At 43.0% G+C, this 25,043-nt stretch overlaps 1 protein-coding gene across 1 annotated transcript in view; it reads left to right on the top strand.

The window, feature by feature from the left end:
* Positions 1-3,021: 3,021 nt before the first annotated feature.
* LOC119460997 (acylamino-acid-releasing enzyme-like) overlaps positions 3,022-25,043 on the top strand; it is a 36,979-nt gene continuing 14,957 nt past the window's right edge. The window contains 10 exon segments of the mRNA XM_037722165.2: positions 3,022-3,480; positions 7,901-8,091; positions 14,156-14,388; positions 14,894-14,981; positions 15,796-15,871; positions 16,964-17,082; positions 17,707-17,936; positions 21,065-21,105; positions 22,412-22,533; positions 24,816-24,873. Coding sequence (XP_037578093.1) covers positions 3,381-3,480; positions 7,901-8,091; positions 14,156-14,388; positions 14,894-14,981; positions 15,796-15,871; positions 16,964-17,082; positions 17,707-17,936; positions 21,065-21,105; positions 22,412-22,533; positions 24,816-24,873 — 1,258 coding nt within the window. The 5' untranslated portion in view covers positions 3,022-3,380.

Raw genomic sequence — 25,043 nt, 5'->3', positions numbered from 1 at the left:
ACATTGTTTTCCTTGAGATGGGTATTGATGAGATGCAGGAAAATGCGCTTGTGGTTCTCGAGACGTTTAAAGACTGTTTTAAGTCCCTTGAATTGACGCATGAAATGCCCCGTAACAGTGCTCTTAAGTTTCTTGATACTAAGATTGCTTTTAGATCGGACAATATCTGTTGGTGCTATTAACCGCGAAGTAATAAGCCGATTTTGCCCTATGCCTTGGCACATTCTAAACTGGTTAAAAGAGGAATCATCAATTTATGTTTTTTGAATGCAGTAAAAAAATCGTGTTCGCATCAGATGCAATCAAGTCTTCACTACCAGGTGGAGCGATTGTTACAAGCTGGATACCCGTTGCATGTGCAGTGCTCTGTTGCAGAATCTTTGCTCCGAAGATTGCGCATAGAGATTAATCGATCACAGGTTTCATCCCCCAACACGCGTCAGAAAGTGGCTATCATCCCTTATATTCATGGGCTGTCACATAATATCAAAAAGACTGCAGGCTGCTCGAAAGTTAATGTTGTGTTTTCGGCACCACAAAAGCTCATTAAATCCTGCAATCAGAAGTACGGTGGCTGCAATAAGCAGCACAAAGACCCTTTTGTTCACTGTACCACTAATCAGTGGCGTAGCCAAGGGGGGGGTTGGGGGGGTTCAAACCCCCCCCCGAAATTTTTTCCTCACCCCCCCCCCCCCTACTTACCCGCCCTTTGTTTTCGTCGCTTCGCGCTGACATAATTCATAAAATCGGTGCTACTATCACGATTTCATTCCTGGGCGCTTCCGTTTGGTTGGTAATTTATAGCGAATCATGTCTGCATATGGAAAAAACTGTCACGCTGTTTGTCAAGGCTTTGACACTCTGTGAAGTTTTGGGCGAGAATGTTGCGGCCGCATTCTGAAGCAACAAATGCGGCAGCCGCATTTTAGATGATGGCGAAAACGCTCGAGGCCCGTTTACTTAGATTTAGGTGCACGTTAAAGACCCCAGATGGTCGAAATCTCCGGTATACATTTCCACCGCTTCCCTTCAGGTGCTGGTTAGGCCGCGCTCGCGCAGGATAAGTCTGCGCGAGAAACGTCTCTTGTTTGCGATTGCGCCCCTACGGAAGGCTGGTAATTACTGTTGTGTTGTTGAATCACAAACCAGCAATTACGGAAGGCTGGCAGTTGCGGTTTCAGTTGTGGAATCCCAAACCAGCAATGTACACACGTAGGGGTTGATGACAGCAGTGAAATTCCACCGACTCGCAATAGAATGCACGAAACAGACAGCCGACAAGCATGAATTACTGCTGTGCGCAGTACAGCGTAAGTAAACTCTTGTTGCAGGCGCTGACAGTTCTCGTCGGAGTTCACGCGTCCTGAGAAATTGATTATGTGCACTATGTACTGAACAATACCGGAGTTCATTCCTGCATCACTAGTGCACTAATCAGTCGAGATTCTGTGAGGTACAAAGCCGCTTCCTGTTTGCACCGGCGTAAGTGAAGCAGAAATGAGTTGCACGCACTACTTAAAATGCGTACACATGCCATATCTATGCTGTGCGGTGAAATATTCTGCACAATTCTGAATCTGTTGACGTAAAGGCAAATGACGGCTGCACGCTCGCACACAGCGGAAGACACAGCGGCCCATGCACTTGCCGCAGGAAATGCAACCCTCTCGTATGAGGGAGCAGGGCGACGAAAGCTTCGAAAAAAAAAAAAAAGCCTTACGCGTTTTTGCGCGTATTTAAGTTTTCTAGCGCAAAGACGCAGCGAACAAGCTATTGCTATGAGAGTAGGTATAGCCTGGTCACACGTGCATTTTCACGCGTATAGCCGTCCTTGACTTGTGAAACGCACTTCGCCCCGACGAGGACGACGCCATCTACGCTTAACGGAAATTAACAATTAATGATGTCTTCTCCGATCGCACGGGTCGTCTCAATGATGCGTTTTCGAAGACTGGTCCATTCAGTGGCGCGATGAGAGACCGTTGCTCCAAACGCCCACTGTACCTGTCGTACTTACTATATTTACTGAGCTTACTTTACTTTTTACTTAATTTCTTCACAAGCACACGCGAGGAGGGGGGGGGGGGGGGGGGGGGAGGGGGGTCCCATGTCTTTGGTATACATGTAGAGTGTGTGCTTAAACTACCGACATTTATCACGTGACCTAGAGGAAAGCAGAAGCTTGCCCCCCCCCCCCCCCCCCCCCCCGGTCGGGCCGGTGAACCCCCCCCCCCCCCCCCCCCGAAAAAAATTTCTGGCTACGCCCCTGCCACTAATGTAGTCTACAATATCCCGCTAACATGTGGCAAGCAAAACATAGGGCAGACTGGGAGATGTTTGATTGAACGTTTGAAAGAACACGCGCTAAACGTAAAGAAAACGGCACGTGATGGTTGGTTGGCGATGCACTATAGTTCCTGTCAATGTAGACCTCTTTTTGAAAAGTGTGCTGTTGTCAGCAGAAGTGACCATAGACTCACCCATGAGACAATAGAAGCTGAAAAGATAGCTGCATTAGGCTCAGCCGGTATCAGCACTCCTTCTGTACACCTGTCCGATAAAGAGCTGTCCTTTTTTAGAAGGAACTCTGCGCATGTGCAGCGGTAATGCGGGACATAGTATAAACACGTGTGGTGGTCAATAAACCTTGTTGGTAGTTTGCGCTCGTCTGTGTCTCATGTGCTCTTTTGTGTCTGTGTTTTTTGAGCTTCAAACTATTTCCGATGTACAACCAACAGGCCCAAATCGCTACAATTCACTTGCGCGCTTGTGCTGGAACGCGCCGCGGTTGATTTTTCGCCCTCTGTAACCATTAGGTGAACTCGAGAGTCTACAAGACTAAAGTCTCTAGATTTTGTGCTCTTATTTAAAGCAAAAAATATCTAGGGACTTTATACAAGAATGCTACAATACACCCTTCATAAGCGCCGCAATGGAAGAACCGAAACCAAAACTAACTCCAGCGTCCTACGCGCAGTCTGGTGTCAAGAATTTGCAACACGTACAGTGATACCGGTGACACCGAAGAAAATATTTTCAAGCCGAGCAAGAACGCTCTAAAGACGCCAACATTTATAACCGCTGCAATATCGACTTCACGAACACGTTCTCGTAGGCAAACCACACAGAGCTAACCGCTCTCCTAGAAGAAACAAAGCGATCCCACGACGCGCGAGGCGTACAGAAAAGTTGTACGAAACTAGTGTCAACAAAAATTGAACCGCCAGGCGTTCAACGAAGGTTGCGCTTTGCGAGAGTCGTAACCGGCGAAGCAGTCAGAAGGCTGCTGCAAAATTTTCAAAAGTTCTGCAAACTTTAGTGCATGCCCGATCTTACCTCATTTGATTGACATCGGTAGCTACGCTGGCGGCGCACTAACCATGAATGACAAGCCCGAAGCCGACAAATGGGTAATGAAACAAGGCCCGAAGTACAAGCAACGGTACCGCAAGGAGTGGGAAGAATGTCCGGCCTTTCGAGGTAAGCGAGCCATCTCGTTTGTTTGTTTCCATCGGCGCCCGTTTGCTTTCAAAGGAGCCTCCACTCGTCGTGCCTCTGCTCGGGAATCCGCTACATTTAGCTACATGCGACATCGAAAAAGCGGTTTGCAGGCGTCGTCCATTTCCCCGTCATGTATAGCGGATTCACAGTGGTGCCTTTCCCCGCGTGGCACCGGTGGCATGCGCTCATTCGTGCGCTGTTGCCCCAAATTTCGCCTATGGATACCGTGGCTGTCTCCTCGTCGTGCCCGTTAAGGTCCTTTTATGTGCGGAATACATGTGGACGGCATTGTAGTGTGCTTATAATATTTGGAAAATGCAGTTAAGCCTTCCTGCTGCTGCGCAGAGCATCCGTTGATCTTGTTGAATAATTCCAGTGTCACACGGCCAGCTTTTGATCGCGATCGAGCCCGATCTGGATCGAAATTTTCGACCGCGATTGGCTCCCTTTCGCAGATTGAGCAAAAGAAGCTAATCGCGACCGAGAAATTAGATTAGATCCGGATCGGGCTCGATCGCGATCAAAAGTGCGCCGTCTTGACACTCGTATAAACTACGACCCAGCAAGAACCGTGTCAGTACGTCCTGTCGTGCACGTCCGCTGTGTTGCCTGCAATGATGTAGTGTAACAAAAAAAGAAAGCCGTCGGCGTTTGTCAGCGCCCATTCAAAAGATTGGGTAAATTGAGCTTGGCGTTTACTGCTCATAATGTGCACCACGGTTTGGTATGCGTACGGCTCAGCAGGAACACTAATGTGTGCGCGCACAATGCTTATGCCAGCAGCGAAGAATGGTGTGCTTGCACCGGCAGACCCGGTTGAGCAGAGCGTGACGGTGCGTCCACATGTTTTTGCAGCCATGGCCAAACCAACGCCTCCTATAAAGGCATTGGCCAAACGTACTCGCTCCGAACGCGGGCCGCACATGCACCGTCAATACTGTGACAGCGCAGCGACGGCGCGAACGGGCTTCAAGTGCGCAATAAAAGCGGAATCACGTTGAAAGTTCGCAGTTCACTGAGCTATGTTATGGAGTTGCCTCTCACGGTGGCTCAACAAAAATCCATCACTGGTTGTGCTACCGCTCTCTGTTCATTTTTTATGATTCCATTTTCAGTACACTGTGCATATGCTTGCTTCATGTAATCAAAACTAGAGAGAACCTAAAAAAACACATGAGCGATTATATAAAAGAGTAGGTGACGAGAAAGTACAGAAACATTGTGGGAACATCAGCACACTCTGTACTTTTCGAACAAGTGGGAAACGTATTGCTTGTGCCGAGATCTCTTTACTTGTGCATTAGTTCACACCTCGATTTGGTCTTGGAGAGTAACAGTCTGGAACAACAGCAACAGTCTGGAAAGTGTGGCTACCTAAGTCGTGTAACCTGCTCCACTACGTTATTTCTTGTGTTTTATGTCTGTACTATGCCCGTGGGGGTGTAAATTTACTGTAATTTTGCCCCAGTTTTGTGTTGCGCAGTTGACGTTTTGAAATATTAGAAAATTATTTGAGAAATATTCACATTTGCGAGTAGTGACTATTCGATTCGAAGACCAATACATTATTCGAAAGTTTGGAACATCTGCACAAGCCCTATTATATATCCACAAATGTATCCAGCGAAGTAACAGTGACGAATGCCATACGCCAGGGAAGAGACAAAGAAATCTTTTAAAATATGCATGGATAAAGTGATTGGCATTAATTTTAGCGGTGAGTACAGAGGACCAGTGTCTCTGAGGAGATGCTACTGTATTCCCTATATTCTGCTGCTACAAAGGCACACGTTTTGAAGTGGTCACTCTTTTCTACAGGAATTTGCTTTCCGCCCTCTTTTTGTGCCTGAAGCACCAAAAAAAATACCTAGACTGTAAAGTTACACAGCCAAGGAAACTTAAAAGAGAAAGTTACTAACATATGAAATTTCATTCCAGCTTCCAGCTATTAAACCTGTAACAGCACATGCAATGTTTTGCTCGGCTGACCCTCTACACCTATCATTAATGTTTCTCTGACCAGTGCGTGTGTATTTTCACTACTGGTTGATATTACATTTTCCTTATTATACATTCTTGGAATACGCAAATTATGTACATGGTGGGTGGGCTATGGAGTGTGATTAAAGCATGATGACAGTGCGTGGTTCAAGAGACTATTGCTCTAGGCTAGTGGTCCAGCATAATGCAGCACCAACATTCCGAGCAGTTTAGCTCACAGAACCCAAATTGAAAATATGATATCTTTTTGTTCCCTACCATATTTAGTAAAGCAGACACACTGATTCGCAAGAGTGCAGGAGAGGATTATAGTGTACACATGTTGCTATGGAGGTACCCAGTGAGGGGGACAATTGAGATAAGTGCCCCATTTCCACAGCTGGGTTTGCCATCTTGATCATTACAGGAAAGAAAAAAAAGAAGAAAAAATGGTTAATGGGGGAGGAGAAGTGGCATAACTTGCTAGGTCTGTTGTGAAGAGAGAACACTCTGGGAAAAAAAGAAAAAGCAATTAGATTGCAATATTTTTTACACACAAAAAGACAAAATGCATCAGAATTATAAGGAAGCAATGTTATATGAAAGGTCACATGCAACTTGCATTGCAAATGAATACACTACTATTGTGTAAAATGTATCTGTTGTGCCCACACATAAATAGCAGTTATAGAGCTCAAGTGTTCAATTCACCCCCATGTACTTTACCTTTTATTTCACTCTTTCCTACCCCACACATGTTCCCGCGACTTCACTTTCTAATCATCTGTCCATGCGGGACTGAGAAATTGGTGAAAGCATAAACAGTCAGGAGATTGAACTGGTTACCCCACCCAAACTGCGTATCACAGAGTCAGCTGGGTGTTTCCTAGCCAGGTGGTAGGCTATGGACATCACATATTATCATGAGTTCGAGCCTTGGTTCTCTGGTGGATAACTTCCGGAGACCTACCCAGGCCTTGAGGTCAGAGCTTCAGCACCACTGCATCTTCTTATGTCATCTCATCAAGTGTACTGAGTTGGAAGGGGTCCTTCATTGTCTACACCTCTGATTATGCTCAACACAACGCCGACTGAATGGAAGCTTCACAGTAGGATCAATGGTGCACAATGAGTGAGCCCCCTCCGCTCTCGGGACACAAAGCTGGCTCTCATTTCCATCCCTAGCTGCCCTGCATGGATTTGGTGAGGTGTGAAGTATATAGGGCTGCCATATATGTCCAGCACAACCTTTCTTTTTTTCTGTATTTATTGCCAGTTCATCCTTCTGAATGGCATGTATTAGCATATATTTATCTTCTGTAGATTAACAACTATAAAATTTGAGAACATCTGCCCGATAGACCAGGAAGACAGAGTAAACCATGTTCCTTATGCCATTTTTAATAAATGTGCAAGAAAGTTACTTTTTTTAGTGACCAATGGTAGGGAATGTTTCGGGCTACATTTTGCTGAAATATTCAGCTGTTAAATAAGTGTTGTTGAGTTGTGTAAAATTCATTGCAACTTTTTTTCTCTCCTTAAATGCATAGTAAATTTGAACATATATAATGAGAAAGCAGATGTGCTGCCTGTCCTTCCTGAATATTTATTGCAGCTCTTTTCTTTTGCAGCAATAGTGGCAACCTTATCTATGTATAGCTGAGTAGCATTTAGTACATTAATATGCCAAATCATTTTGCAAGTTGTAAATCATATAGGCTACATAATAACTCTTGTGTAGAATGTCAACATGATAACAATGATTGAATCTACCTAGCGTTTAGCGAGAATATGATAATTAACGTTTTCGTGCTGACAGATATATGCTTTCTTCCATTTAGTAATATGTTGACATGCTCTATTTACTCAGGAAAATAATTTATATTTGTTGCATTACTTATTACTGCTTCTAGTAAACAGTAGTTAACAATACAACTGCCATTGATTGTTTCAAGAAATCAAACATTTTCATATGTCCTCCCACGGTTAACCGTTAATCCTTTCAGCTCTATTGACGTACCTCTATGTTTCTGCGTTTCTGTCCCTCCATGTTCCTTCTGACATTCTTTTTGTCAGATAAGAATGTGAGGACCACAGCAAGAGAGCATTCCCCATTATTCACGCCATTTTTTTCCATTCCTGCACAACCAACAATAAACCGTTGTGTTAATTTTATAATATCCGAGAGAAAAACCCTATGCTGGGGGTGTGTCACCTCTGAAAACGCCTGACACTGAAAGGAAGAAACTGTTAGCCTGACTTGCACATATGCATGCTGCCCGCTTGTGATTGATATTTGGTTCGATTCGCACGCTGAGCCGAGTGAAAATGCACTATCTAACGGCACACTGTGCTGGGAAAAGACTATTTTTGAAGTGTGCACTCAAAATGTTTCTTGCTTTCTCACCGAATGCAACAGGCTGGTTAGCGCCTGTGGCAGAGAATGCCTGCATAGCGTTCTGCAAGAACTGCAAGATCACTTTCACGGCCAAGCTGAGTGACATCCGGTCCCACTCGACCTCACGCAAGCACCAGAAGGCCATGCAGGGGCAGCTGCCACGCAAGCGCATGTCGACTGTCCTCAGGCTCCAGGGCATCGAGTCACTTGACGTATGTTCTTTCTTTGTTTAGTAATGTATGGCTGCCACTTCATGGGAATCTAATCTCCCTCCCCATTCTTTTTCTTGCTCTACTGCAAAAGCGACAATTGATCTGTTCCTAAATTCTTTTTGTTGGCTGCCCTGCAAAGCTCTGCTGTAACCAACTATTTGAGGAAATGTGTTCATTTTTCACTGGTTACACATTATTGATGTATCAAACAGCTTTCAGTACCGGCTTAAGGTATGAGGCCAAGTGCTGGGAAAAGAAAGTTGAAAAAAAGGATAAACAATACAAATGGTCTACATCATAAAGCACACTTTTTTAGGCCCATGTGAGCCTTTTAAAGTATGCATTATTTTTTCAATATTTTTACGTTTGAAAAACTTAATTAAATGTGGCTCATCAAGTCCAATAGTCATAACTCTAATTTAACTCGATAAAAAAAAAAACAATTTAGGCAGTGGTGTAGGGGAGGCTTTGATCTGTGCAATGAACCAAAATTACTGAGATCAGATGAATTCTCGAAGCATCATGATGAAATAACCCAAAACATGTATGCTTTCATTGGGTGTCCATATCAAAACTTGAGGCACGATTTTACTTGTTGAGGTTCATTGCGCACCCAATAATGTGAGAAAAAATTGTGCCAAGTTTGACAAAAAAATCTTTATTAGGGAAAAAGTTATGATGTTTGCGTTTGAAGAAATCGCAATAAGATGGGTTCTGAGAAAATCAACAAAGAGATTTCAAAGCATAGCGCTTACATAAGATGATCAGGAGAGCTAAAATCCCCTATATTTGTAGCCAGTTCCATCTCGGGTCTTGCTCTTGTCCGATTTTGCTCGTGTGACACCGTTTTTTCTTTCTTTTTTTTTTTTTTTTTTCCTAGCATGCTCTACAAGTATTTGCAGTATGTCTCCAGGTCCTTCGCCTTGTACTGATTGCCGGCAAACTTTCATTTTGTGCGTCGTTGCGTTCTAAACTTCCCCATTCTGTGGCTGCCAGTAAAAAAAAAAAGTAAGCGACAGAGAGTAAACACATCCACCAAACAATCCGCTGCTCCTTTAGTGTGCGTGCAGCCTCCAGAACGTAAACAACACGTGCAAAACATTGCACGTCCACCTGGTGAGGTGTTTATTATTTTAATTGATAAATAAAGTGTTGAAAATGCTATTATGGCATTATTACACTTTTGTACGTGATCGAATTCTTAAATTACCAGCAAATAACTTCAAACAAGGGCATTTTTTCTGTTCCACAGAAAACTGGCACTTTCAGTTTCGGTTTCGTAGACGCCGGTTGGGTTTACATTTTTTATGTATCTTTTGAAAGAAACTGCATAGGAAGAAACTTTTTTTCAGCAAAATGATGGAGTATAATTTCCTCATCTACCAAAGCGGAAACCAAAAAAATTGACATTTTGGAAAGAATTTGCAATTTTGACTTGGCCTCACACCTTAACTCATTTCACCTTGTAGCTGATTTACGACTTCTTGCCAACCATGGCACTGCATGTTGAGGCGATGGGTGTTCTGTGGTTGCACCACTGAATAAGGTGCAGCACTCATGAGGTTTTTCCAGAAAGTGCAGACCAATTGATAGGTGCAACTTGTTTAAAGAGTAACATAAAGCAGACGGTAACAGCACCAAGACGTCAACCTTGGCAAGTTTTGTCTGTTTAACGCTAACTCACAGGTTACGGTCCGACTCGTAAACAATTAATCATGAAGCATTCAGAAGTAAGTATATGCTGGCGTGCACGTGACACTGTGCTCCTACCCCCCCCCCCCCCCCCCCTTTTTTTTTTTTTTTTTCCCCACGAACGAATGATAAACTTGGCTACTGCAACTCTTTGGTAGCAGGCTTCCAGAATAACAACTGTGGGCCTAGTAGTTGTTATGTGTTAACATACAGAACTTTGAAAAAATGTTGATTGTGCGAAAGATCACTTGGTTTACATAAGCATATTTCATTTATACGTTTTTTACGCTGGCTTCTCGTGACAATAGTTTGTGTTGGACAGCAAAAATTGAATGTTGTTTTGCCGTCTATATAAGTGAGATGTGTTGAAATAAGGCGTGAATTGCAATTTTTTTTCCTTTTTTTTTTATGTTGACGGCCTAGATCACCTCGGTTGGCTTTCGATCACGCGTTCACTCTACGCTAGGCCTAAGAAAAAGCCCGCACGGGCCGGCCACGTGCCTTGAGCACGCTCTACGAACTCTCGCATTTGAGGAGAATGTTTGGCGAACAGAAAGTGTAAAGGAATCTTTCTGGTACGGTACTGTGCTTGGGGAGTGCTGATATTGCGTGCATCCAAAGAGATTCGATTGAGTATACAGCGCACTGCATGGCGAGCCAATGTGGCCTCGTACACCTGCCACTCGCGGCTGCATTTTAATTTCGCCAGGCAAACGAGGCAAATTTGCAATGGCGAGTTGTATTAAAGGATGATTATACTTTCCGAAATTAAACTAAAGGAAAATAAAATTTTATCTAATTCACAAGTAGTGCGGAAAGCAGGTCGGGATAATTGCCTCGCGCGAATATCATCTACGGCGCAGTGCTATATCTGCACGTCCGACAGTTGCCTGGGCTACAGTGTACTAGCGTATAACTGGGCCGGACGTTTGAGTCGACATGCAGCTGTGCGTTGCCTTTCACTGGGTCGATGACATTTTCATAGCCGGATGCGTGGCATCGCTACAAAATGGCACGTCTGTAGCGGGCGGCCGTCGCAGCTTGATGACACTCAGATTAACAGAACGCGAAATGAAAACAGACGCTAAGCCAAATATACTAAGAAAAAGAAAAATACTGCTTTGATGTTATATCCGCCACTGTAGCTTTTGCGGGTATACGTGTGCGAACACATCGCGGCATTGTCATCGCTTTGGAACGATATCGTCCGATATCGTGCTTCGGTTAAACCTGCGCTCGGAGCCCCAGTTGGTCTTTTTTATTCTATGGGAGCCCTGCCGAACGAAAATGAATGAACCTAAATAAAGCCTTACAGCTTCACCTGCGAAAGTAAAAGCGTCTCTCCCTCTCTCTCTCTCACGCGTCACCGCTCTAGCTCTTTTTCTTTCCCATGTCCGTGTGATACGGCTCTGGTTACGCGCCGCGTCCGGTGAAATTAATACGGCGGTGGGCGCTCTCCAACTGTTGAGGCATTGTACGGCACACGGTTGGCTGTACACGACGGCACAGCTATTCGCGCCGCCACCCTCAGCTTTTCTTTCGTCGTTATCTCCCAGTGTTGTCGGTTGACGTCTTATCGGTCATCCGAATAGCAGGCTGACCATAAAAGAGAAACCGCGTTGCGACATATTGAGGCGACCTGCTAGTGGCCCGAGGAAGTTGCAACACAACATGGACGTGGGTGAAAACATTTTGTTTCTTTGATAGACACAAAGGAATGCGTTCAGATGGGACTTCACATTTCAAGCACCTTGCTTTTATTTTTATTTCTCCAACTCTTGAGATATATATCTGTATACTTACTGCAGTTTTGCTGACGTAATATGTAACTAAGCAAACTTAACACCACTCTCACCTACCACTTGTAAAATGGAGTGCCCGAATTCCTCACATCCATTAACTTCACTCCAGAAATTGCCTGCTGCTTTCTTCGCGTTGTAGGATCTGACTGCCAGCCAATAGTAAATGTGCTGTTGATCTTTTTAAAAAATGAGATCATGGCTTGTATTATATCTGCACTAGAAAGAAGAAAATAAATAGATAGTAGAGAAGTGCACATGATCTGTTTGTCATGCTCATGTTTTTTACTATAATTTATGCCTTACGATAACTTTTAAGTGCCTGCACACTTCATTCTGCAGCCTATGCCTCTTTTGTGATTATTCGCGGTTTAAGTTCTTGCAATGCATTCTGATGAGGTATTTTTTGATAATTACTTTCCATGCAACATATGTAGTGAAAGATAAATTTGTCTGCATAGTGGAAGCTTATAGTATCTAAATACAGTGTGTTGTGCATGTACAACAGTGTAAGGTTACTCCATGTTTTACTCGTATACTTGCACAAGGTGCACAGTTCCTTTTCGCACACAGAATAGATGTGGAATGTAGGTGTTCTGTGTAGCTGCAAAGGCAGTATCGCGAGTGCTGCTTCAGTCTAGAAAAATGCGCGCAGACTTCGCTTGTTGGGAACAAGGTCATCTGGTCATGAATGAAGAAAGCAGTGTAACATATGGTCACTGCATAGAAGAGCAAGTGCTGCCGTTACTTTGGGGCAAAATATGTATACCTGGTAATTTTAGATACTCTGTTATGAGTAGGTGCTCTTAGAAGTCTCAGTCCTTTACTTGATACGTTTGAACCCACTTATAATATTTAAGTGCCAAGAAAATCCCATTGTTATAACCAATAATTGTTATAACCAGGTTGCACGAAAAAAAGCAGAGGGGACGAACATTCAAAGATTTTAATTATCCAGAAAGAAGTACAGTTGAACCCTCTTATAGCATATACTGGTTTTAACAATAGTGGAATGTCGTTGACACCATCTTCACGGGAACCGAAAAATAAAGCGTATCATCCGAAAATCGTATCATACATCCAACGTATTATCCAACCAAATCATATTATCGGGAAAAGAAAAAAATGTGTTACGCAGAATCGTATCAACGAGGTTCCACTGTACTCGGATGTAACAATTAGCGGCCGATGCACTGTGAACTTTTGTGTGTTCTGTGGTGAAATAAACCGCTTATTGCAATGCAATTGCAACGCACTATTGGCTACAACAGTCAAATCCGGCTACTGGGTGTCTCCATCAAGAAGAAAAGGAACACTTAGTAGAGGAAAAGGGGAAAAAAATAAATAAAATATGCGAGCTGATTTGCCACAACCACCTTTGTGTCGGGCACCCCACATGGCACGCCTTGTCGCTCCTCTCCTGTCTCTCTTCCAACCCTTCAACATCAACAAGAGGGTGGAAAAGAGCCGAAAGAGAGGCACGCGAGGCCGGCGATGCGATGCAACAAAGGTGTGCCATGCGGGGTGCGCTGCACAAAGGCGGGTGTGGCAAAGCGTCTCGTGAGCGTTCTTCCTTTTTTTCTTGCTGCTAAGCCATGTCGAATACAAATGTGCGCCCCCTTTTATGTAATGTCTATGGACCCTTAAGGTGAAATAAATGGAATGAAAGTTTGTCGGGGGTTTGTAAATAGGGATTTATTAGACCAATTGGAATACTAATCGAATATCGAATACTTTTTGAACAGTTTGCGAATAATGCACATTCGTTATCACAATTGATATAGAACAATGTTCACATCCCAGTATTCAAGTATCCCAGTATTCAGTTAGCAAGTTTCTGTACGTACATAGTACATTATGAAGCATTGTTTATTAAAAGCACAAACACCCTGCATTAGGGCCAAATAAGTAGCTCCTTCGCATGCACGGGGCTCTTCAGAGAGTGCGAATAATCGCTGTACAGCCTGTAAAGTATGGCTGACTAAGTGACATAGCCTGCTCCACTACGCAAGTTCTCTTATTTTATTTCTATACTATGCCCACAAGAGTGAATTTACCGTACTTTTTCCCCAATTTTATGTTTACTTCGGTGCAGTTAATGTTTTGAAATATTTGAAAAGCATTAGAAAAATATTCGCAATTACGAATAATGGCTATTCGATTCATTATTTGGAAGTTGCGAATATTTTCACACCCCTAAAAATTTGTGCTTGAAGCCGTTTCCTTAAAGGCGGGCCGATATGATCTAAGGATTCCTTCCACCAAATTTTATTTATTTCCTATCATTAACCAATCATGGCCGGCCAAACTTGGTGATAGCATTGCCAGAGCACATTGTTCAGACCAGTGATGAAGTACAAAAAGGAATGGCATTGAAATAGAATCAATACATTATACCAGCTCTGCGTTTTATACACACGCCAAACAATGCACATAATAAGTGTAGAATGTTACAGCATAGCTCTGTCACTTAACATAGTTGCCCAAGCCACCCGCCGGCTGCCATGTGCACGTTAGCTAATGTACCCTGTGAAGTGGCACGAATGAACTGCAGTGTTTGCTTCCCTGCGCAGGTGAGCAACATAGTGAGCCTGTATCGGGAGATAGCCCGAGTACCAGAGGCACGAGATGCATTTGTGCAACTAGGCCAGGATGGTCAGTCCTTGACTCTGCACACCCTGTGGGAGGTGCGCGATGTGGAACGAGGGGAACAGGCCCTCTTCTCCAGGCACCATCTGGGCCTGTTCGACGAGCAGAACAAGCTGAGCTTCCAGGCTGTTGGTCATCCTCAGGACTGTTCGTCTGAGTGAGTGTTGACCTCTTTCAAAGGAACCATGTCATGCTGAATACGTTGGTTCTTATCAGGTTATCAAAGCTAGCTATACTAGCATTGGATTGACTCAGTCTTTGGGAGGGAGACTGCTACATAGAATGCCGATGGTTCCTGTCCTGTTATGGATTAGTCCTTGGGTGTGACAGTTACATGGTTGGCAATGAAGGGTAATAGGTATCTATAATAAGCACATATATATTTTCGCTTTTCGTACTTTTCTATTTTAATAAATTTTTCAAGATATAGTGTGTCTCCACATTAATCCGTGCAGTGCTCACAAGCTTGAGCTGAGCTGAGCTCTGCAGTCAGGACTTAGTGTAGCAAGCTGTGACATATTTTTTTTACAATAATAATAATCGATTGATTGATTGATTGATTATTGGGTGAGTAAAGGATCCTAGTGCTGCATATAGGGCATTTACTGCAATGTATTCAATCTGGACATTCATGTGACTTCTTCTATTTTGACTTCTTGCAGAATTTTAACTGCATTTTCTCAGTCTGGATCGTACAAGGCTGTCTTGAGGAAAGTCAACAAGAAAGGAGAATCCAAACAGATGATGGAGGTTTGTCTCTTGTGTTTTCTTGTTTTTGAGGCAAGATTAATGACTGTGCCAGACAGATTAATGAGTGGTATGACAGAGCTAAACCTTTGCCATACCATTTAGATGTTGTAATGGCAAATTGAATTGAATATATGTATATATATAATTTTTTTTCAGTGTTCTTGCTGCATAGGCACTTTATAGTCAAAACCCTTTCTTCAGCGTCAGAAGTCAATATGAGTCTAATCGATGTGCACTTTTTGTTAGTAACTACCATATGAAACCAATAAACAGCGAATTCAAGAAAAGCATAGCGGAAATTAACTATAGATTTTTTAATGAACTGCAGAAATAATAAGGAAAAGGGAAACGAAAGGTGAAGAAAGGACAACTTGCCGTCTGTGGGATCCGCACCCACAACGTCCACATGAGGCATGCATTACTCTACCAATTCGGTTACGGCAGTGACTGCCCTCCTTCCCCCCGCCCTTCTCCGCTTACTTTCTTGAGTATTTGTGTATGTGTACTAAGCCTGGGAGTGCTAGCCAGCGTTGATGCTTTAGATTACATAATGTGGACATATCACCTTTGCTGAGTAACTTAAAAATTCAGTTTCCATGTTTTTCTTTGTTATTAACCAGAGAGTTTTGGTACCTTTAAATCATCTACAAGTTTGACATCTGAAGGTTTGCAAATCCTAGTGTACAGTAAAGGTCTTTTCTGGAGACCAGAAGCCGAATGTACTTGTCACATATCACATTTTATGACAGCTGTCTTCTGGAATGATTGTTTTACTTATTTATTAACTCACTGTACAATAATTTTTTTTGCTCAGTTTTGGGACCAGAATATGAAGCTGGACTCGGTCGACTTGGAAGCTGTGAATGCTCATGGCAAGGTCCATGAAAGTGGTAAGTCACTTAGCTCACTACGGTGTTTTTGACTCACCATTATATTGAACTTATTCTTCGAAATGCATATATGTTGTGCAACCACTAGTGTAGGCCTTTGCATGTGGAGAAGAAAGCTTAAAATTTGGTCTTTCTCAGTAAGTTTGCTGAAAAAGTGTTGTCACCACACACTGGCACTCGGTTGCAAGAAGGCCTTTTGACAAGTGTGCAGCTGAAGATCTCCTTCAGCTTTGAACCTGTTCAAAAAGCAGCACACTCTATTGAAGTTTGCTTTTCCACTATAATAGGTATTTTGGAGTGGCTAAAAAACGTTATTCAAACTGGATCTCACGATAAACTAGGACCTTCAATAAAACCTCTGGAGATACATTAACATTCGGCTTGGCAGCTACCTAGTACGTGCAAATGCCTGTTCAGCATCACGTGTGTCTGCACGTACGTGATTATAGCTCCTTTACAGCTAGCTTTACACAATAATTGGCTTTTTGGGGAGAACCTTACTTCTGTAATTCCCTTTGTGCTACATGTGATAGCTAGACAATACAGAAGTTCACAGCAAGATGGAGACTTGAGTATTAGAGCAGTTGCTGCCCTGACGAAGACTAGTGCGCTTGTCGAAACGCCGACTCCAGCGTCATTTTTTATGCAAAGCTAAGTAGAATGGACTATCCTAGCCTGTAATTAACCTCCAGAGGCCCACTCAGCTCGGCAGCAAGGGCTCTAATTCCAGCTATAGTCTCAAACAGTGTCGACATCAGACTGCGAGCGTGCAAGTTCAATACTTACCTGTTTAGCCGCAGCTGTGCTTGGCTTTAAGTGGCTATTGTAATCCAGACATCGTGTGGCCAGAGCCATTGAAAGTGCCTTGTGTGAAGAAGTAGGAACGGAAGCTTATGTTCCTGTCGCCTGCATTGTCCTTCTAGCACTTTTTACAAAGTTCAGTTATTCTGCAACTGATGCCACAATGCACCCCTTTTCCTGTAAACCTCATTATCATTACACACCTATTGTTAATGGTTATGGATGTGAGGGAGGAGTTAATGTGAATGCCCATTGTGATCATGCTTTGTCATTGGTAACTGTCATGCGCAGGAACTTTCAGCAACTTCTCATGGTCCAACAGTGAGAACCAGCTACTCTACGTCGCTGAGAAGAAGCAGCCCAAGCGAGCATCCTACTTCAGCCGCACTGAAAAGGAAGAAGTTGAAAAGGTCTGGAGGTTTCAGCCTTAAACTGAAGTTGTTGCGTGGGTTTCTAAGCCTTGAACTACGAGCTTAATTCATGCAAACAAGTCAGCGGTTTAGCCGGCAGAAGCATTTTAACCTGTCTTCCAAAACAATGCAGCATTCAGTACAACTATTTCTGTAGTATACAACACATGTAGCAACATCCACAAGTATACTTTGCTTGTGCTCTGAATGGTTTGCTTTTTTCTAGCGGTTAAGCCCTGGCCGAGGAACATGGTGGAGGTATATTGAAAGTTCCCATTTGCTTCCTTTCTTCACACTGGATCACCATCAGCATTTGTAGAAATTTAATGACATGCAGAAGGGCACTGTTAAAAAAAACTACCTGTGGCAAGATTTGGTGCCACAGGTGCACGTATCGTTCGGTCCACACTGAGTAGGCAATGTTGTGTCATGTGAATGCACTTCAAGCAGTGCAAGTAGGAAATAGTCCAAATGTCGAGTGCAAGCCCAAGTAGTCACGCGTACACGCCTCAAAATTACAAGGTTAAGATTCACAGCTCATGCCTAAAACATTCATGCACAGGGACAAGGTTAAAAAAATGATGCCTATTATGATGGTGGTGCACCACTATTTTGTCTTTGCAGGGCACAGAATTCTTGTGCCGAGACAGCTGGGGTGAATGTCACATGGAGCACTACCAGCCTGTGCTGTGCACCATCAATGTGTACAGCAGCGCCATCAATGTGCTGGACAACATGCCCGAGAACATCTCTCCAGGGCAGGCCGTGTGGGCTCCTGAAGACCTGGGCATCCTCTTTGTTGGCTGGGAGGGCAACCCCTGGAAATTGGGGCTTATCTACTGCAACAACCGCAGGCAAGGGGGCTCTGTTACTTTTACTGCAATGGTTGTGAGGGTTTCTTCCCTGGCTCGAAATTATGCAAGGCAATGTTGTATAATGTGACAATCGTAGTTGAAACCAGCAGCCGAGTTAATAAAGAGAAGAGTTTTAGCTAGTTCGTAACTGTACTACTATTTGCAGAATGTCAGGTTACCAGAAAGGTGTACGACAACAACAAAGCTGGTAGTGGCATCTTGTGATACAGTGTTTAACTAAAGAGCATGCATGCAGTCCTTTTATGACTTTCCAGCTTTGCTACTCCCATCCACGGCTCTGGTAAACCAGTAGTAATCTGTTATTGGGAAAATAATTACGGACAAGCTAAAACTCGTATGATGTCTTCTCATAAGTGAGCGACGACCTTTGAAGCATTGTCACCCACCACATTCTTCCTGAAGTAACTCTGCAAGCTGGCCCTTAACTGTTCACATACTGCAGGAAATGATGAAAATCGTACCAAATTTCCCCCAAAGTTTCCAGAAATGCGGCCTGCAGGCAACTATGTTTTCAATGCAAGAATTCAAGCAGGCCATATAAAGAGAAAGTCTACACACAATGCCACTGACATTGACAAATGCTGGCATCTATTGTCGAGAACTGCAACTAGAAGCGAGATGACGGATACAGTAGAACCTCATTGATACCTTCTCGTTTGTTATGTTTTCCCGCCTCTTGCAGTCTGAACCACGAATCCTGTTTAGTTCCCATAGAGTCATGCGTAATAGCTTCCTGTTTCTCACAGTTTCCCTTCTTGATAATTGCGTCCAATAACTACGACAGCACACCACCAACACGTCAGCAGCACTTACATTAACCGTCGCTGTTGTGACTTTTGATAGCTTGCATGGTTACCTTAATATACACGGCTATGGAGAAACTGAAGAAGAGCTGTGAGTGCTTGAAAAGAAGCTGTTACAGTCGAATCCCCCTACAACAACGCCGCTACACTGAAATTTTCGCCACAACGAAGATTTTCAGATTCCCTGTCAGCTGCCCATAGAAAGTAATACAAAAAAGTCTCTTCATAACGAAGGCGCTTTATTCGGTATTTCCACTTCAACAAACTTTTCGAGAACGAAATTGGGACAATTGAAATTGGAACTGCCGAGTAGTCAAATTAGAAGGCCCTTCCAAAGCTGTGACGATCGTATGTTCGCTTAAACGAGGTTTTCGCAAGCGAAATCAAATTCAAAGTACCGATTTACGCCATTGCAATCTATAGCCACGCGTGGTCATCACACGCATGCGCGAGACTACACGGGATCATGACAATCGCTGCTGTTTCTGTGGTGTGTGCCCGGCTGAAATGGCAAAACCAACAAAGAAGCGTACATTTCTCTCTCTCTCTCTCGAGGAGAAGGCACATATGATCGCTGAGGCAGAAAGTGGAATGAAAAAAATTTGCAGTTTCGCCCGAAAGGCGTATCATCGATTCCGATAGCAGATTAGTAGGCAGCTATACCAACTAAGGATAGTAGTTTTATTGGCCATATAAACTTGTAGACATTCGCTTACTAACTAAGTTACCTAGCACAGTGTCACGTGCTCGATGACCGCGGAAACTTGGTGTCAACACGCTGGAGTGAGAATGCGCGGCAATAGCAGCGAGCGAATTGACCTCCGTGCCGTCTCGCTTCAATGCAGACTACACGTCAAAAGCACAGCGCACACAACTCTACCAGCACTAGTTGCACTTTGCCCACATCGCAGATCGCTTTGAAGATGAGGCCCTCGCAGGCGCCCACTTTGTGCACGTCACAGATTGCTTTCAAGATATACGGCGACCGCGCCGCAGCCGCTGTTGTCAACATGATGCCAACGTCTCGTCGTCTGGGGAAAATGACAACCCACTAGACACACTGACTCCGGCGACTGCTTTGAAAGTAATGGATCCTTTTGACCTCATCTTAAAAGTTATCAGAGCCCACGACAATGACATTGCGATGGCTCTTCTAACGGACTGTGAGACTCGCGTAACACCTTTGCTTGCCGTGAAGCGTAAGAAATCCAGGCTGTCCGACTTCTGGAAATAAAACTTCCGGTAAGCGCAAGCTTGCCAAGCTTGCCAACTTTATCATAAATATGCAGTGAAATTGTGATAATTCAAATGACTTCATTGCGGCAGTGCATGCGCCGCAAAATAATTGTTTCGCGATCGGCCGGGCACGCACATTGGGTTAGACGTTGGCTGCAATGTACGAAAAATGCTCTAACAGCGGCGTGAAATGCATTCTCTCGTGTGTTGACACTTTATTGACCGCCTTCGGTAGGTCTCAACCTTTGCCCCCACGCAATCGCATAGATTTCCCGGATGATGGTTTCAATTTTGTTCACGGCTTTGCCGTTTGGCGTACGTATATACATACTAATTTCACGTCAACGAAGTTCCGCCACAACCAAATGTTTCCCATGTCACGTGAATTTTGTTTTAGCGGGACTCGACTGTATTATGGAACATTCGGCACAAGCGCCAGATGGAAATCGCAAGCTCCATTTAGTGTGATTTACAGATATGACCTTTCTAAAAAGAGTATTTAATGCTCAATCTAACTAACCAGCAGCAATGATGAGCTTTGTTTAGCAAGTTTTCAATAGATTGCTCATTTTTTATTCAACTTCAAATACAGTACATAATTTATTGCTTCATCAGTAGTGCTATCGTTGCTTTCATTGGATGCTACGTTTCCCCAGATCATGGGTTATTTTGTTGTGGTGACCTAAGAAACGTATCAATGGGGTTTAGTGTGTACGAATTATCGTTCCACACTGGGAGGTATTTTTTCACATGGTGACTACACTCGTCATCGGCTATATTGGTAGAAATTCTAGTGATGACTATTCACGTCAGCAGTAGAAAATTAACATAAGTGAGCGAAAATATTGACAGCACTGCTGATGTCCTGCTGTCTTACTGTTAAGTATATATTGATGTCTTCTTTCTTATGCAGATCTCGCTTGTATTACTACGAATTTGAGACAGACAATTACAACTATTCTCATCAGCAGTAGAAAATTAACAGTAGTGAGCGAAAATATTGGCAGTACTGCTGATGTCTTGCTGTCTTACTATTAAGTATATTTTGATGTCTTCTTTCCTATGCAGATCTCGCTTGTATTACTACGAATTTGAGACAGACAGTTACGGTAAGCGCTACACATTAATTATGTTTGATCCTTGATTTGCTTGCTATCCCACGGTGCAGAACATCGTAATTGCTGTGTAGCTGGAATGTGTATGCTGTATCGAAGCGCAAGCTCTTCGCAATGCCTAATGTCAAGTTCCTTGCTTTTTGGAGTGTTGCAAGCTCAAAACATTCAGTTCGTACTAGAGTGCCTCATAGCCTATGGAGTAGGTGAGACCTCCTCTATAAAGTGGGCTTTCCAGTGATCATGGGCATTGAGGTTTCTCCCTTGGGCTTCTTGGTGCTCTGGGGTAGTCATAATTAGGTCTCTTCGATTTGGCTGTACTTTCTGCACTAGTTCAGCAAGTGCAGCACCTTTGTCCTCGATTTGACAGTGCAGCGCGTGTCACCTGCACTATGCTCTTCGATATGACTACATGCAAGACCAGTCCAGCACGAGTTCATGCATCTCCGGCACTTGCTACTTTGGAAGTGCGGCTGTCGTGCAAGCTCTAGGTAGCAGATAACATGGCACAGCGCTAGTCGATTTGTATGGTGCGTGAACGTGGATGTCTTCCAGTTTTGGTCACAACAGTTACTCTAGCTGGCATAAAGATGGAAGGTATACAAGTTTGGTGCCTGAATGGTCGTCAAGACATGTTATGAAAGACTTCTAATGCGCTAAATTGTTTTCGATAGTATGGCTTTCTCTTGGAATGCTTTTTTTTTTTTTCTTTTACAATCAAATAGCATCCACAGCCACCATTTCTTTCCCACTGTGTAGTTCTGTCATAGCACTGAATTGTAATAATGAAAACGAAATACCTGCTATTTTGCTTTGTGCTTATTTATCTAGAAGGCCTAACCGCCCGCAGCAGATGAAAGAGCTCGTTTGTTTCTGCACTTTTCTCCTCAATTTGCAATGACTATGAGGCGTGCAGGTGGCATGCTACACTTGCATAACCTGAACTCATGTGGCACCACGCATGGCACTCTTGGTTCAGAAAGTGCAACCAAATCAAACAGACCTGTTGGTGCTTTCATCAAGACTTCGTGTGTCATGCTCATGCCAGCAAAACACACTGAAAAGTGAAGCAATCATAGCTGAACATGTACGTGAAAGCAGTTTGTGAAAAGCAAAACTTCAGCTCTTGCTGTGTTCATTGCACGAGGCTTTGCAAATATTTATTAGGTTCACAGAATTGATCTTGACATCGGTATCCAGCTTTCAGCAGTGCATGTGGACCATGTGAAAAGCTTAAACGAGTTTATTTGACTTGTTCCAGCGATGGGCAGTGAGGCTAACTTTCTTTCCGGTGGATTTTCAGTCACTGTTGGAGACGCGAACAAGAGCATCTGCTCACCACGGTTTAGCCCGGATGGCAACACGCTTGTGTACTTGCAGTCGGAGGTTGGAGGGCCTCACTTCCAGGCCTGCCAGCTGGTCAAGGTATTTTGCTGTTAGATTCTGCTTTATGATTATAGTGTGCTGTGGACTGCACTTGAACGGAACTTGAAGGGCACAGAAATGTGTTCTGCTTGCCTCAAACTGTGTTCAAGTGAAGTAAGAAGTATTATCAATGCACGATTACCGTAAATGCATAAAGTATTGTTAGCACAACTGCAGTCTAGAAAGAAAAGATCGAGAAATTTAATGCTGCATTGTTTCTTGGAATTTTTTTTTCTCACAACGACGGCATGTGGCTTTGCAACGACGGCTTTGCAGGCAAAGAAGTAGCTTGGCCTGCTCGTTGCATTGCTGCAATCTTTACTTTTTATGATTTTGTGGATAGTTCTATGCATACTGAAGTGAATTCAATACTCAATACATCAAAATAACCTATCGTAATCTTCTCTTTAACCAAAGATCAGGAGGCAACATGGTTATCCAAAGGATGTTACACCAAGAAGAAATGAAAACTAACTTGCAAAAAATGCAAAGTACAATTTATTCCAAACTTTCATTTAGACATGTTTTGTTTATAGAGAGTTAACTGTAGATACTACTGTCTGTCAAGATAGGCATGCTGTCACCAAGCATGAATGATTAGGCTTCATGCTTGAAAATACAGCATGAATACAGGACGAATACAAAAGAAGAGAGAACAAGTGGAAAGGGGGCTGCCATCGTAGTACTATTTTCGCATTGTATTTTAAAGTATGAACTACTTTCTACTAGCCCAGCAGTCCATTCTGCTGATAATAAGGCTTGTGATAGGCGATGCTGGGGCCATGTTATTGAACAATTACTTTTTTTAAATTTTTTGCTTTTTCTTGGTCATGCTGAGAAGCCCATCTCAGTGAAAATAGTGTGCAATAGTGTTGACATGCCAGTGTTGAAAAGCAGAATTTTCAGACATATTTTGCAACATTAATTTCCTTTAATTATGGTTGAACATGAAAACATATGGGAGGCCAATGGAATGATTGTCTTTCTGAATAATCGATTAAAATTGTAATTATGATTGATTTTTCCCATCTAATAATGCCTTGTCGTTAGCCGAGATAAGTGATCAAATGTGCCCCCAGATATTCTACCTGCATTCTCTTGGGGACAGCTTCTGCATTCAGTAATTCACCCTCTACACTTTAAAAACAGTTTACACCCTTTGGGGCATGTCTTCGTCCCACAACAATAATCGTATTATTTTCTTGAAAACTCTGTGCTCCTACTTTTTTATCAAGAATACTATGTCACACTGATAATCTGCATGTTGTTCGTGACCTGGAGGTACCAGGCACGCAGTGTTAAAAAAAGGAAAGACATGCAAGATAAACGACGATTATTGTTGTGGGAGAAAAATATGCCCCAAAAGGTGTAAACTCTTTTCAGATTGTATAACCGCAAGATATCAACTGCAGTTATCATTGTCTCTTGTCACTATATATGTTTAGAGAATGAAATTATGGCAAGCCACTTTTCCTGAACTATTGGTGACCAAAGATAAGAAACTGGCTGCTTCAATTAAGACATTCTCCATAATCTCATTTTCAACTCTGCAGTGTTGATGACATGACAAAAACAACAGCTTTCTAATCCAAAATGTGCTGCTCAATATTAAACGTTTTGACAAGCAGCTTTGGCTATCAGGAATGTCACTTACAGCGTGCTTCAATAATAACTAAGTCAGCAGAAGTGGATGTGACACAGAAAATTAGTAGAATGGGCACTTTCTGCCAGCACTATTTTTCTGTCTTAATTTTTCAAAATGCACGAAAAGAGCTTGGAAATGTGGCAATCTGTTCCACAGCATTGTTCCATTCACATTACGTCTTGTGAAAGTTGTCGCTGAAAGTAGTGATCTCAGAACACAGCTCATGCTTGTTGAATTAAGTAAAGGTTGTGAAGTAATGGGGGTATTGTGGACATAAGAAGCAGCAGTGCGGATTAGAGATCATTCATGGGTAGCTGATATTGTAGTTGAGATTAAGAGGAACGAATAAAGAAGTAAAGCAAATGTAGCTTTCTTTCATTTGTCCTTTGTTGTATATAGTTTTCATGACAACTATAATAATTATTCTTATTCAAGGTAGCACAGGCTTGGTGGTGGGATTATGAAATTTGCAGACATAGGGTGGGTTCAGTGCATTTTGGAGAGCGGTCATGCGAGTTATCTGGGAGAAGCTCTCATCCTTGAGTAGGCTTAAATAAGGTGATATGATATTATGATGAAATGTTTAATTGATTGGCCTTGAAAGTGCATGGCTAACGTCATGCCTAATTGATTACAGTGCTGCTGGGAGACCAAGCAAACGTTGATCATAATTGACAGGATTAATACACCAATAGGTGAGTGTCCAGCCGCGCTGTGATGAACATTTTGTTTCACTTTTTCGCAACACTTGTGTTACTTACAACTTGCATGATGTAGCCTCACACTAAACTTTCATTAAATGGGTTTCCATGTGCTGTGAATAACAGTGCACTTAAGCATAAGAGACTTCAGTGCAAGATATGAG

The sequence above is a fragment of the Dermacentor silvarum genome, chromosome 8, assembly GCF_013339745.2.
Source record: "Dermacentor silvarum isolate Dsil-2018 chromosome 8, BIME_Dsil_1.4, whole genome shotgun sequence".
Taxonomy (NCBI): domain Eukaryota; kingdom Metazoa; phylum Arthropoda; class Arachnida; order Ixodida; family Ixodidae; genus Dermacentor; species Dermacentor silvarum.
Note: the sequence above shows the minus strand (reverse complement) of the source record. Positions and strands in the feature narration are given on the sequence as shown.